This window comes from Balearica regulorum, chromosome 12 (genome assembly GCF_011004875.1).
Source record: "Balearica regulorum gibbericeps isolate bBalReg1 chromosome 12, bBalReg1.pri, whole genome shotgun sequence".
Taxonomy (NCBI): Eukaryota; Metazoa; Chordata; class Aves; order Gruiformes; family Gruidae; genus Balearica; species Balearica regulorum.
In genome coordinates this window covers 10,519,913-10,534,363 of record NC_046195.1, presented here as the reverse complement: position 1 = coordinate 10,534,363, position 14,451 = coordinate 10,519,913, and the positions used below count along the sequence as shown (strand labels likewise).

General features: G+C 41.5%; 1 protein-coding gene across 1 annotated transcript; it reads right to left on the bottom strand.

The window, feature by feature from the left end:
• Positions 1-1,125: 1,125 nt before the first annotated feature.
• LYSMD2 (LysM domain containing 2) lies at positions 1,126-14,093 on the bottom strand. Its single transcript, XM_075764170.1, is given in 4 exon segments — positions 1,126-1,894; positions 8,282-8,619; positions 13,744-14,027; positions 14,030-14,093. Coding segments are annotated over 4 exon segments (738 nt in total). The 3' UTR covers positions 1,126-1,842.
• Between the last annotated feature and the right edge of the window lie 358 nt (positions 14,094-14,451).

Below are 14,451 nucleotides of genomic sequence, written 5' to 3'. Positions count from 1 at the left end.
CTTGGGAAGGGGGGAGTGGAACATGGCTGTCAGGGGCTGGGTCAGCTGGTGTGGTGGGCGAAAGCTGTGCAAGGAAAGCTGTGCAAGGAAAGCTGTGCAAGGAAAGCTGTGCAAGGAAAGCTGTGCTCCTGGCCTGCTCAGCACCCCAGCCTCCATTGCCTGGTAGGTGAGACTATTACAGCAGCAGGTCTCTAGTAGAAAAGGATTGAATTTTTCTGTAGGATTATAAAATGTAACTGGGCTTAGAGCTAGGGTTGCGTTCAGAAAAGTAGTTTATTCTGGCTCTGGCAATGTCCTACTGAAATTAACTGACAATAGAAATTACTGTGCTGTAAGGAATAGATACAAATCCCAATTTAAGAAAGATACAAGACCTAAAACTAATTCACCAGTCTTTTCAAGAAAAATCAATGCTTCCTTTTATTCACTCTAAGCTTTCCCTGTTCTTCTTAATTAGTGTGTCACTGCAGACCTCTTTAGAATTGGAGCTAGAGATGATTTGAATGAGCCTGTTGCTCTGAGTTCCTGCAAGCTCTAGGGAAATACCAATTCCTGTCTAGCTTTGAATTTTTATTTCTAGTTTTAGTAAATTAAGATGGAAGCAATATAGAAAGTTACATTAACATACTGCAGAGAGCTTTTGCTTTGAGGGAGCAATAAACTATATAAATGAGTTGATATATAGGAAACAGCATGGGTCACAGTAGGGACCCAGCAATTCTTTACTGACAAGCTTTTTGTGAAGCCCCTTGAATCCTTGAGGAAAAAGTGCAGGATGCTTAACAAGAAGTTGCTAGTATGTTAACTTCAGGGCAAAGAGCAAATGCAGTCTGCACTCCACCTTCCTGAGCTTCAGTGGGGTCCATGTGCAGACTTCAATACTGGCATCTCTCCTCAAAACAGCAAAGGCTTACCAGTGTGGCTCTTATTAATCTTGACGCAGTTTTCTTGAAGGCACAACTAGATCAAGTACTTTTTTTCAGGTCTCATTCAGGAGGATGAGCTATATGGTAAAGGACATTATTTGCCTTGAAATTAGCAGTAATAATAGCTCATGTAACTAGACAAACAGTTCTTCACAAAAACCAGACTAGAACCAAGCTGACTTCATTATGAATGGACACATTGGTATTTTTGTATTTATTAAATTAAAACAACACAAAATATAACTGCACACAAGAACACACATCTGATATTCCAATGTAGTATCTCACAAAGAAAAATCTCTTGCTGTAACTCTTCCCTTTTATTAGCAGGAATTCAAGCTGCAAACAGTTGTTTAACCATAAAGGCTTTAACTAATAAAAACAAGTTGAATTCCCCTTTCTAGGAATACATCATAACCACACACAGAGTTCAGAGGCAAGTTCTACAGCCCTGAAATAGACAAAACCTCCACAGCAAACTTGCCTGTGTTTGCAGAATACGTAAATGTCTTATTATTTTCATACTTTGTCATTTACAAGCAAACTGAATTAATATTTTTAAATACTTAAAACAAATTTCACTTTAACAAGTATTTACAAAATCTTTACTAAAGATCATCTTCCTGCATAAAGGTGACCTCAAGGATATATTGTTGCTACCATGCTACAGTTTGCACAGAAGGGGTATAAAGGCCATTGCTAGTTTTGGAAGGCTTAAACCTGTTGTCGATATAGCACAAGGACGTTAACCTATGGAAGGCAGAAGAGGTCATAATTTCAGTGCAATTACCCATTCACGACTTGTTTTAAGTACATAAAGACAATGAGTCCAAAAGATTTGGGTTTTGAGTTATTGACCATTTAGTTCTTTAAGAACTGATTTCATGGAAAGTTTTCAGGCCATCACATCTGTCTTCTACTGGTGATACGAAGAAGTTGCATAGGGACCTTCCTCATTGTCCTCCTCTCTAAAAAGAAAATGATCATAATCATTAGATCAGGAGCATGCCATGTCTAAATAGTAAAACTGCAATGCAGATAACCAGTTTTCCTAATGAATCAAAGCAGGTAAGACTGACACTGCCATGCAGGAATACTACTTGCAGTATGCTACTGTTCATTATACATCTCTGGAGTTCTCATTATGCTGATGACCAGTAAGGCTTTAAGTTCAACAACACTGGAACATATTTAGAGTTTAATGAACTATTCGTGACACTATAGTGCCAAATCAATTGCTATTGTTAATGCAATGACTGGATAAACCAAAGTAGGGTTGCTATTAAAAATCCTCAGGAAAAACTAGTCTGCCTACTGTGTACTTGACAACATTGCCTTTAAAAAATGGTGGTTATGTAAATCTATTGCAGTGCAGCATCATGTACTAATTCAAGTTCTCCAAAGATCACTGTTTCCTACTACTGTAGCTTCAAAATTATGTTCCTGAGAGCCTATTCTTAAAGCTGCTGACAATTTCAGTGTTTTGGTGAGAATAGAAAGACTGAACAGTTGCTACATTGAGCTTGAAAGGATTTTCAGTACTCTCACATATATGCTCCATACAAAGGTACCATTATTCAAATAGTCTAATAATGGTATAAGGTAAAAACCTATATATTTCAATAGTATCCCAAACTGCAGTCATGTAGACTCCTCCCTACTCACTTCTAAACATGATTAATTCTACAATTTAAACTTCATATAACCTTCTTTAAGGGCAAAGAACCCTATAAACTAACCAAGTAGCTGAGTAACTTGTACGCACTTTCCCAGCCCTTTCCTGTTCTTGGGTAGTCCAGCAAAATTATCTTAAACCAAAGACATTTCTCTTGCCTTGAACCAATTTTGTCAAAAAAAAACCCTAAAAAAACCCAGGTTTTGTGTAAAAGTGGTAGTTATTCACAGATGTGTGCTTACCGTAGTACTGAAAACAGATTTTAGCCTTTCTTACAAATACTACATCTATTTACATTAGTGATCCTACAGACCCAGTACCAAGTATGACTTTAGTATCTTTCCTTGTATCATCAATTTTTTTAGTGCAAAACATGGAATACTATTAATTTGCAGATGCTGTTCATAGTACCTGGCATGACAGTGAAGTCAGGGAGCAAACAATTCATGCTTAGTTGAATAACCACTAAAACACTTTTGATCTGTAAATTGTCTCAAGACAATACAATTTTAAAACTCTTTTTCAGAATTGAAAGCTATCAATGTACTAAGCTTGCAAGACTGGATTGTAGGACAGTAAAATTCAACTGTAACTACTTGGCTGAAGCTAAATATTTCCAAAAGTATATTCCGAAGCTCTGATATATGCCCTTCTGGGGCATTGGGCTTCTAGCCATGTGTGCCTGGAACATCATTGCAAATAGTGATCTCCTGTTAAGTTTGTGAGGATGAAAACTTCTGTATCTTCAGAGCTAGACTGTCCAGTAGGGGAGAAGCTTACTTCATATGCTGTACATTGAAAATAACTGTATTTCTTAGTTGTGTTGTTTCCCCTTTTAGGAGAATAAATGTGGTAGTCACAGCAAAAAGACCTTCCTTCTAATCAGAGGCTGCCAGAATCAGCCTTTCAGTCTTTTCTTGAAAGCCTTAATACAGAAATAACATCTATCATGAGATGACAACAGCCAAACACTGGACTGAAATTAGCTGCAGTTATTGTGGTAAACAGTGGGGGTGAATATGGAGAACCAAAGAGTTGAAATAGTGGTGTTATTACTAGGTCTTCAGACAGCAAAGTAACAAAACAGCTAGTCTAGGGTGTTTGTCTCCATTTCCCTTGTGAAATATGCACCTGGACTATGGGCTTTTGCTTTGGCTCTGTCAGCAAAGGGCAGAAGGCTGGCACCTGAGTCGCAGCCAGCTGTGAGGGGTCTCCCTATGTGGCAGGGGCTTAAGAACTGTGTAGTGGGTCACTACGTTTGAACCTAAGCAAAGCAGTGACTGGCTATAATATGCAAAATAAATTCCTGACCAAGGCTCAGGCATGTTGTAGTTGGCAGTAAAGCCTGGCAAGAACAGCTTCTAACCTTCTGTCCCAAGGTGCAGCACTGGGCTATGTGGTAAGAGCTACACCACTTATTTCCTGGCTGTGGCCTTGTTTTGGAGTATTACTAATCTACATGCTCAGAACTGTACATAGCAAGTACAAGTCTGTTCCAGTGGCTTAAAAGCAAGCTGAGCTTTTTATGAAATAAAATAGTGTAGTAGTAGCTCCAGCCCATGGCACACAAGAAACATGGCAGTGTGTGTATGTTTAATGACCAAACAATTTTCTTCACTTTTAAGATGCTTAAAAGAGCAAAGCGGTAAGTCACTGCAACATTCTCCTTCAGGCAAAGGAAAAGTAACAGCACAGCATTACAATGCTTTGTAGTGCTGTCTCTTCCAGTTTGCTGTTCCTACTTTGCTGAGCTGAAAGACATTTACTGCAAGCTACTGCATGCATCAGGCCACAATGAAAAAGGCTAATAGCCACTTCTGTAACACCAAGTGCACCTGAGTGTGAACAAGTAAACTTGAATCCAATACTTGGATGCTTCTAGAATCCACAATTAAACAAGACAGCAATCTCAGTTCATGAGTTAATTGCTTTTGGAAGTCTGAAAATGGGATTCTCCACAGGCAGCCTCCTTTATTGAGGTATGTGTCTTCTTAGCTGATAGCCCATGATGGTGAACAATTATTGACCAAATTAATTCAATTAGTTACCAGTTTCAAATGCTTCAACACCTTACTCTTTCCTAGGTTCAGGTCAAAGCAACTGAGCAGGTGACAATATATAGTTCTGTTCCAGTGCTGTGGACCAGTTATTATATTGGCTCACATAAGCAACAATAATTAGAGTGGCTCTATTCAATTACAAGGTTTTCAAAATGAGTCACTAAAAGAGAAATGCAGAAGGATGTGACCTGTCCCACAAGCACAGTATATGGCCTCTGTGTTCTAGCCTACCACAGTATCACCCTAAAATATTAAGGACTCTATGAAGACCTTGCATTAGACCTCTGGTGTTCAATTACCTGATATAAAAAGCATCGCTAAACTTAATTTCAGTTTTGGCATTCCAAAACATGCATAGCAGTAGTTTGAGCAAGATGAAGCACTACTGTACTTTCTCAAACTATTACAAGCTGCTTTTCCATGTGTGGATAAAACTAATAATAGGTATTCTTCCCTAATATGCAAATAGATGAGTTTACAACACATGCTACAAACAACTATATTAATACTTTTGCATTTCTTTTGGCCTGTTATAAAAATATTGCTCAAAACAAAAGCAGATCTTATTCTTTAGAGCTGCATCCTGGGCAAATCTGCCTGATTGGTGGATTCATTAACATATGATTTCTTGCTCAATGAAACTCTCCAGTAAAAGTAATACTAATGTAGATCTGGCCATATACTTGCATAAACTCTTATACCGGAAGGCAGCTGGCACAAACTGAGTCGATAACATTCTACAGTTGTTAATGCTTGTCTACTTGCATGGCTATTAAAGTTTAATATCTAGACTAAATCTGCACCTATGTGCTCCTGAATTCTTCTACCTAACAGCAAGGTGCTTTAGCTGGGAAGAAGCTGACTTTAGAGATTAATATGCTTTATTCCTCTGAGTGTGTAAGGAGGTGACTTCAAGAGCTATGATTAAACTATGTAATTTGCCTCAAGCTGGTTTTGTAGCACAGGGCAGTTTCTGACTATGAAACTACCTGTAGTTTGATTGGAACCGGCACATGTATGTGCATGTGTTCTTGGCAACTTTAAGGGAGACCAAAGTAAAGAGCAATTTAAGATGTCAGGATTCTCTCTATCTGTCAAATTGACCCCATAGGTATGGTGAGAAGTTATGACTCTTCAAGTTCTGGAACTGATAATCTGCTTCTGCTTGCAGTTTTCTTAGTTCCAATGTCCCTTTTGGTGGTAGTAGATATAACTCTAGGTGTTCCTTTCTTACACTCAAACAGACACTTAAGTACACTGCTGTGTTGGTGCATGTCACATCCTAAATAGGCCTTGACAAGGCAATCTGAATACAGAAGGCCAGAGTAGCTGGAAACAGCACTCAATTTCATTAATGGCTTTCACTCTAAGAATTGAAAATTCATGAGGCTGGCTTACTATCATGATGGCTGTCCAGTTTTCAAGGTCTCCTGCTCCAAGGAAGGGACAAGAAATGTACAGGCATGAAGGAGAACAGCTGCCTCCTGGGGAGCTGCTGGAGCAGAGTAAGGAATATTGCCACCTCCCAGTGTAGGCCCAGAAATACCATTGATGGTACATCTAAGTGTCTCTATGGGTTTTAACAATGATCTCCCTCTATTCCTGCAAGGAGTAAACATCATGCAAACTCTCTGTAAACATTGACTTTGGTCCTCTGGCACTTCCTGTTAGACTGTAAAGAGGTGAACACAGTTGGAGAAGATAAGGATGGCTTTTGTGTGCCATGACAAAGCCAGAGGCAGTGGGGTGGAAGGTGACATTAAGAAGACATTCAGACATACAGGAAGCTTTTATCTTCAGAAGCTTTGGATAACATCCCACTCAGCAGACAGCCTGCAGCTCTACACTTTGTGATTCCTGTAGCATCATGACCATGCATAACTAACAAAAATACCTGCTAAATCTGAACAGGAGATGGGGAAAAACTCATCCTTCTGTATCCTTTATTCCTTGGGATGAAATTTGGCGCCAGGCCCCCATTTACCAAGTTGCAACTTAAGCAATACAAGAAATAGATATTAGTAGTAGCAGTGTACTATTTGTGTGGTGTCACTCTTACCATATTGGTGCTCATGGTGTAGCAGGGTCTAAGTGAATTTCTTTCTGCAAATTAGCATGTTATTTTGCTGAAGGGATGTTAAAATAATTGGCTTCCTCTGGCAGGGACTGTGGTTTCCTGTCATGCACTTAACCATTGGGTCAACACCTAAACTAATCTGTTAGATACGTATGTCTAATGATCAGAGAGTCAGCAGTGGCACATTTTGATAGATGCTCTGCATTCTTTCAAATATAACAATGCAAGCAAATGAGTTTCACTAGAGAAGGATCCAAGTTCTAACAGCTGTTCTTCTTTCATGTAATCAATTCAAAAGAAACTTATTGACAAGTGTGTTAACAAGATGTGAAAGCATTCCAGCCTTCCCTGAGACAGTACCTATAAACCAGTGTCCTTCTGGCAACGGAGAGTCGTATGTGGAGCGCAATAGGTAATGAATTATCATCTTTAGCTGTCTTGGGGGATATTTCCCCAAATGAGGCTTGTCCAACTGCTAAATGCAATATACTGTTCTCCTCAGATTTTTGTTTATTGAACTAAGATTTTTAAGTTGCTGAAATAATCCCTTAACTTCTTAAAGAAATGGTGGGACTCTATGCTCAATAGATTTGGACTTGAAAGATTACTTTCTTAATGTGAAAAGTATGTTGCTTGCACTCAAAATCAGTGTATGTGAAGTGAACCAGGATGATAGAAGTTTTGCATTAAATAAATTTGCAAAAGCAAAGTACATATCTGCAGGTATAACCTCTCCCCAGCTTTCTGTGGTAAGAGGTGACACCAGTCCCCTGCAGCCATACCTTTTATTGTCATGAAAGGCCACCTTTGCATCAGCCACTGAGGCAATTTCTGCAGAGAATAAACAGGCCAGACAACCAGCCAAAGAGACTGCTTGTGAACAAGCTGAGGAAGCTTGTCCCAAAGACATGGGAAAACAAACACTACTGAAGCCCATTCCTGCTCTCTTTCTGTACTCTCCATGGGATGCCTGTGTATGTGAGGGGATAACCACTGTGGCAGAGGTCAAACAGTGGTGCTTTCTCTGAGTAATGTGTGGGGCAGCTCCTGGTTGTAGAAGAAATACTAAAAAAAGTCTATGCAGGTGGATCCACAAAAGGAGGGACTGCATAGGGAAAGGAGATAGGATAGCTTAACTGAAACTACAGCATGAAGAATACTTACACAATTGAGGCAACAGAGGAAAAAGGCAATTGTGCCTTGCTGTAAGCAGTGAGCTTCAACATAGGCCTTGGCTTAGTACTCTATTGAAAACTATGGCTTTGCTTAGTTGCCCACTTACATAGCAAGACATCTTGGAGAAGACTGGCCTGCTAGCTTTCACAGAATATTATTGCTATTCTACAAACAATGTATTGTGAGGCAGCCTTTGTAACTGCCATATCAAGTCATCTGCTAATGGTGTGATCTGAATGTACCTGGTGCATGATAATAGCATTAAAACTACAGATGCTGTTTGAGATGCCCCACAGAGAGGGTTCAGCTTAGACTAAAAAGTCTTCAGGATGAGATTACGATGCTAAATACTAAAAGTGGCATTTACCTGACATTGTCATCTTTTAGTTTTCTGGCTGCTTGTTTGGATAACTTAATCTGCAAGTCCAACCTCTGTAGGAAATCTTTGGCAGATAGTTCTTCTGGTGCAGTGGGCTGATTGTCAGGCTCTTGAGGACTCGGAGAAGAACTACTTTCTTCCTGAACTGTCACTAGTCCTTCATCACAAGAAGGGGAGCTGTCAACAGTTTCATTCTCAGGAGACTCCAGTGAATTAAGTCCATTGAAAAGTAATGGTTTCTCTGATATAACGGGAATATTCAGGGTTTTCCTCAGAAATATACAGTCATTAGTGAACAGTTTATTTGCCCTCTTTATTTGTTCCATCTGAAAAAGACAGGAAAAATTTATTAGGTTTTGGCAAAATAAAGTACTAACTTTCTGAAGTAGTACAGTAACCTTTAGTTAAAATAAATCTTAAAATAAATCTATACTATCTTTGTAGCGGCAATGACTTCAGGAAAGGATTTCTGTATTCAAAGTGATTTCAGAGTGTATGTTTTGTCTTAGCCTTGTTAACACCCTAGCCTCTTCCTTTTATGTAGACTTAACTCAAATGTTGGTCTTTCTGAAGACTTGTATTACCTAGAGATGCTTTTCTTGAACAGAGTTCCAATCTCTATACAGGTTCACATGAACAACTTGCCAAAGAATACACATTATATTGCAAAAATGCTGATGGTTTGGATTTATATTAGAGTAAGGCTCAGAACTGCTAGCAGCTGCTGTAGATGAACCACTCTGGTAAAAAACATGCATAATATAAAGGGGTGATAAAAGCTGCCTTGAGCTTTTTAGGACATGCTAGTTGTAAACAGTGAGCACCACAAGTCTTGGAAGAGCAGTATATGCCTCACCCATAGCATTTTGCCCTGGCTGATGTAACAAATTCAGGCTTCAGATGAAGTCCCAACTTTCAGTGAGAAGTTGGGCAATGAAAAGAATGGGGACTCTTTAAGCACTTTGTAATCAGCTGCATAGACTAGTGGCTGTATCTGTCCAGTAAACCCAATCTACAGCATGATCAACAGCTACCTTATGTATGTAATAATGCATGGTAACAGGCACTACATAACTCTTAAATACTTTGAATGCAATTTTTACCCAAAGTACTTCTTACAACCTACTCATCAGTACAATTTCATGACAGAAACTGGAAGACCCCATCTTTCTCAGAGTACTAATGCATAAAGACCCACTTATTCTATACTTCATGGAATTTATAATAGCTTCTCAGGGTGCTTTACAGGTGAAGAAAAGCTCCCAGTAAATGTTTATTATTATCTCCCTACTAATAATGTTTAAGCTTTTACTCATCAAAGTTTCCCTTCCAAGTCAACACAAGTTAAGCTAGCTTCCTATTTCTCAATTGTAAGCTTTAAAAAAAGTACAGAAATCAGTATCCATGATCATGTGACTTTAACCTTTAGGTATAACCTGGACTTGTGATTTTATTAGGAAAAGTCCTAAATGAAAGAATTACCATTTTGGTCCCCTGGTGACTGCAATAAGCAGAAATCCCTAATCACTACAGTACTGCAATGATAAATGCACTCTACTTGTTTTCAAGCAGGCTTTATTTAAAGAGAACTGAAAATACCCCTTGCCTGCATTAGAAGTGCTATTCATGTTTATTAAACTAAGTAGAGCTAAACTGAGTACAAATAAAGACTGTAAGTCCTGTAATAATAGGAGTCTTACTGCTAGTATAATAGCCCAGAAAAAGCTGAGTCCTCCAAGCACTAGCCACTCACTACTTCAAAGTCTGAAGTACCTTGAGTTCAGTGCTCAGATGATGAAAAAATTGCTCTGCCATCTTATACTTGTCAGTCTTAAACTCTTAAACTTTGCTCTGCCATTACTTGAGTCCTTCCCAATTGCAGAAGAGAAGACCACTGTTAACAGATACACAGGCATGCTACCCCAGTTAGTTCTTACACTGAACATACTAGCAGGTGAAGCTGTCTAAAACCAAAGGAAAGCAGCAGAGGTGTTTGTCTTATCTGTGCAGGTGTGAGACTGTGTGGCCACTTGCAGAACTAGAATAAACTACTGCATGCAGTGTAGACCTGTACTGTGTGGTAAGAGTATCTGCTGCAGTGCTGTTATAGATCTGGTGTGATGTATTTGCTTGGGTCCTGGAAGCCTCATGAAATCTTTCTCCCTAAAAATATATAGGAGATTCTCTCTAGAAAGGCTAGGTGTATGGGGAAGTAGTGAAAACAGTGCAGTAAAGCTCAACAGTAAGCTACTTACAACCATTAAATATACAAAAATGGTATTCTCTAGTTAAAGACAACCCCAATGTGTTGATGCAGATGGCTATGATGATGAAATGGTTAGATTTAATAATACCTTCCAAAAACTGAATAACTAACATCCAGTGTCAGACAGGAAGCTACTAGTAGTAAAAGAAGCTCATTGCTCTTCAGCTCCTGAAGCCTGGAAACTATTTTTAGTTAGCCTTACACAGTATAGGGTGTAAGTTCTCTCTGAGGCTGAGTACCATCTGAAGGGCATAAAGGAAGCTTCACCTGACTTAGTAGAGACCTGTAGTGGCCATCAGATGCTAGTGTAAACATCAATTGTCAAAATCTCTACAAGTTGTTCGTCTTGATGGGTATCAAAAAATGTTTAAAATGCTAGCTGGAGCTTTTATCTAAAAATACAATACAAAAGCTGAAAACTGAGATCGCTACTACAGGGGAGTTGGAAGGTGATGCTTCAGTAGCTGATAAATAATGCACTGTATTGCTGTTCCCTATCCTACTTGACTGTAATGCTACCTTGGGTTATTTCTTCCTAAAATACCTTTTAAATACCATCCTGTGGCATTTGGAAGACAGTACCTCTGCAGTGAGTAATAATGAAATGGGAAACACTTGGTTCTAAAAAGAACAACCTTCAGCCTTGAGCAGGTTACTTGATATGTGCAATATATACTGCTCCTTCTACAAGCCAGTATGACTCTACATTCATAGGTGTATGGAGAGTGGGATTTAACATTAGTTTTTTAGTGTTAGGAAAACAAAGTAGTTTGTTAGCTACAGACCTATAATAGTGAAAGCATGTCCTAAAGCCTTTCCTAATACTTTAACTGAAGCAGCCCTAATGCATAAACTGGTGCTGAACTGATCCATCAAGATTGCCTCTACTGACAATGAAACAAAGTCCTCTTTTTTTTTTTCTCCCCTCAAAAGGGATACCTTTGTACGATGGAAAACAGCACTCAAACTGAACCACAAATATGACACTAAACATTAATTCCCAGTGTTAATTTACCCAACAGTGTTCAAAGGAAGACCTAATGAACCCAAGCCATACAAGATTAATAGACAGTATGTGGGGGAGAGGCGTGAAGGGTAGAAGATGAGACCAAAGCACTCCGATCTGTTCCCAAACACTGTCATCCATCTTAAACTGCTTATGCTATGTCATGCCAAGGCAGGCACTGGACAGGATGTCTCTTACTGCAAAGTAACTCCCAGTGGGGAAACCACAGGGGGGGAAACTTCTAAAAACAGTAATACTGGAGGCAATGGCAGCCAAAGATAATTCTGATGTTCCCATTACAGCAACTCTCACTTCTAGCCAAGTATACAGGAAGCAGATGTAATGACTCTTCTGAGGAAGTCAGTCCTTGTCACTGTGTGAACACATGAAGAATCTTCATTTTGCTAAAAGTAAACATATTTGCATACATTCCTACCCTGGGCTGAAACCCATTAAAGCAGAAACATAATGGCTGATTCCAGCCAACTTCGGACATTTCATGTCAGTTTCCCAACTGAACTCTGTAATGATGCAGCTCCGGTTTCTTATGCAGAATACTTGTAACACTGAATGACAAATGAGATGTTTAAAAACCCAGTATTTATACTTTAAATGCATCATTGGCACAGCAAAAGCCTACTAAACTCACTATGAGAAAAGTTTATGGTTTATAAGTTAACCTATTTTTTCAGACTGTACATGTTTGATCCACAACTTTAGCTGAAAGGGACTTGTAAACTGTTTAGAAATGCCTTTTTTCTAGAAAACTACTATTTCAGTAATCTGTTTGTATTTTTTACTTATTGCAGTGAGCAAATACACTTAATGAAGAATAACACAGCTAAATCATTTAGGCCAGAGACTTTATCCATTATGGAGAATGCTGTCAAAAATAAATTCATAGAAATCCAATGAGCAGTTAGGTCCCTCTTGGTCCACATTAAAACAAAGTTTTGCTTGCTACAGGGGCCAAGCAATGTAAATCCAAAATGCCATTAGTTCTCTTGTCAACAAGACTTGGTAAAAAGTGGCTTAATATTTCTTAAGGGAAGAGAAATAGACTTTAACTCTCTTCACAACAAAGGCTGAATGTTGTTGAAGTTGCTGGAAGGCTTTAGTAAGTCTGTAAGAACCACAGAAGGAAAGGAACCTATTCTGGTCAGAACCTATTAACTTAGGACTGCATTGTACCTCTTCCGGAAAGAGCCCAATGTAAGGTGCTCTTTGTAGCTGGCATGAAAGTGACACCAACTGTGTTCCTAGTGCCATGCTGTTAGCTAGGCTCATCAGGTGCTTGGCCCCAGATAATTCTGTATGTTGGGACTACTGAAGCTTCATATAAAGATGGGCCCCAAATAAGCTGGAATGAAGGTAGCTCTGCCCTGCAGGGAATGGTAGTGTGTTAGGGCCTGTTAGTAGACCCCACTGGCCTCTGCATGTCTTAAAGGCATAACCCTTTCAACATTTTCCAGAGAAGTAAACTTTTTCCTATAGGAAGGGAGCAGAAAAGCAGCACCACTTTCAAATCAGCTGTAAATCGCTGGTAGGTAGATGACAACAGAAGAATTGTTTGCCATGAAAGTACTGGAAGAAACTCTTTCTTCTTGTCATAGTCTGTGTCAACCTCAAAATAATGATTCTTTAAGGTAAATTTAATTACATTGGTGTTTTTTTTTAATCTGAAGTGAGTGTAGTGGTGAATTGTCATGTGGGCACAGGTTTAGTCTGTGGGAAGAAGTGCACTGGCCAGTCCTGCCAACCCAGCACCTGTCTCTTCAAAGCCTGTGCTGGAAAAGGCCCCGTGCCCTGTCTCAGGCAGTGCCAGCTTCAGCCGTCTACCACCAGAACCGGGTGCTGACCCCTCCAAGCTGGTCCTAAGGTTCAGATGCCAGCATTGTAAATACCGAAACTACATCGATCACAGTATCCACGGTATGAGCTGAATCTCCTGCCCGCTATGGGTAGGAAATGTACCAGGGCACAACTTCTACGGTAATCCCTCGGCTGTTTTTTCACTTCCAGTGCCTCTTCCCCTTCGGCTCCGTTACTTCCCGGGCCTAACAACTGCGTGCCGCTGTTACGGGAGCCAGCCGGCCCTGCAGCCCCAGGGCCGAGCCCCTCCCCGGTGCCCTTCTGGCACCCCGGGCCGGCAGGCCGCCCCGACGGCGCTCGCCTTACCGTGACGCCGTACTTGAGGGCGATGCCCTGCAGCGTGTCCCCGGCGCTGAGCCGGTGCTCTACGTAGCGCTCGGCCAGCGGCGCCGCCACGCTTGCCGTGCTGCCGTATGAGCGGGCCTTGGTGCGGGCCAGACGCTGCGACAGCTCGGCCTCCGACTCCGGCCCGCCCGGCGGCTCCTCCCGCAGCGACTCGGCCATGCTCCCGCCTGGCCTTAGCGACCGCGGCTCCGCGCCGGCTCCGCAGCCGCCGCCGCCCCCCCGGGCATGGGGCGCCGCCCCCGCCCCTCAGGCGCCGCCCGCCCGGCGGCGGCAACGGTGGAGGCTCCGCTCGCGGCAGGCCCGTTGCGCATGCGCCGGCGGCAGCGGGAGAGGCCGCATGCGCGGGGGGGGGGGGGGGGCAGCGCACATGCCCACTGGCGTCCTGACGCCGCGGCTGCGCAGTCGCGGGGCTGCGCGCCCACAGGGCTGGAGGTGGCCGGGCGGTGCCGGCAGGCGCGGCCGGCCTTTACCGCGTCTGGCTGATACTCGGGCCGATAGAATTCACGTTTTCGTAGGAGAAGTTACCAAGCGAAGGTGTTATCTCTTTGCGTGCACGGCGTTTTGTGAGGTGGCTTACCTGCAGACCGTGGGCCTCTGCCTTGTGGTTCCCTAAAACCAGCCCTGCCTCGGCGGTGCGCCTGGGGCCCCCAGGCCCTCACGGCTGGGTTG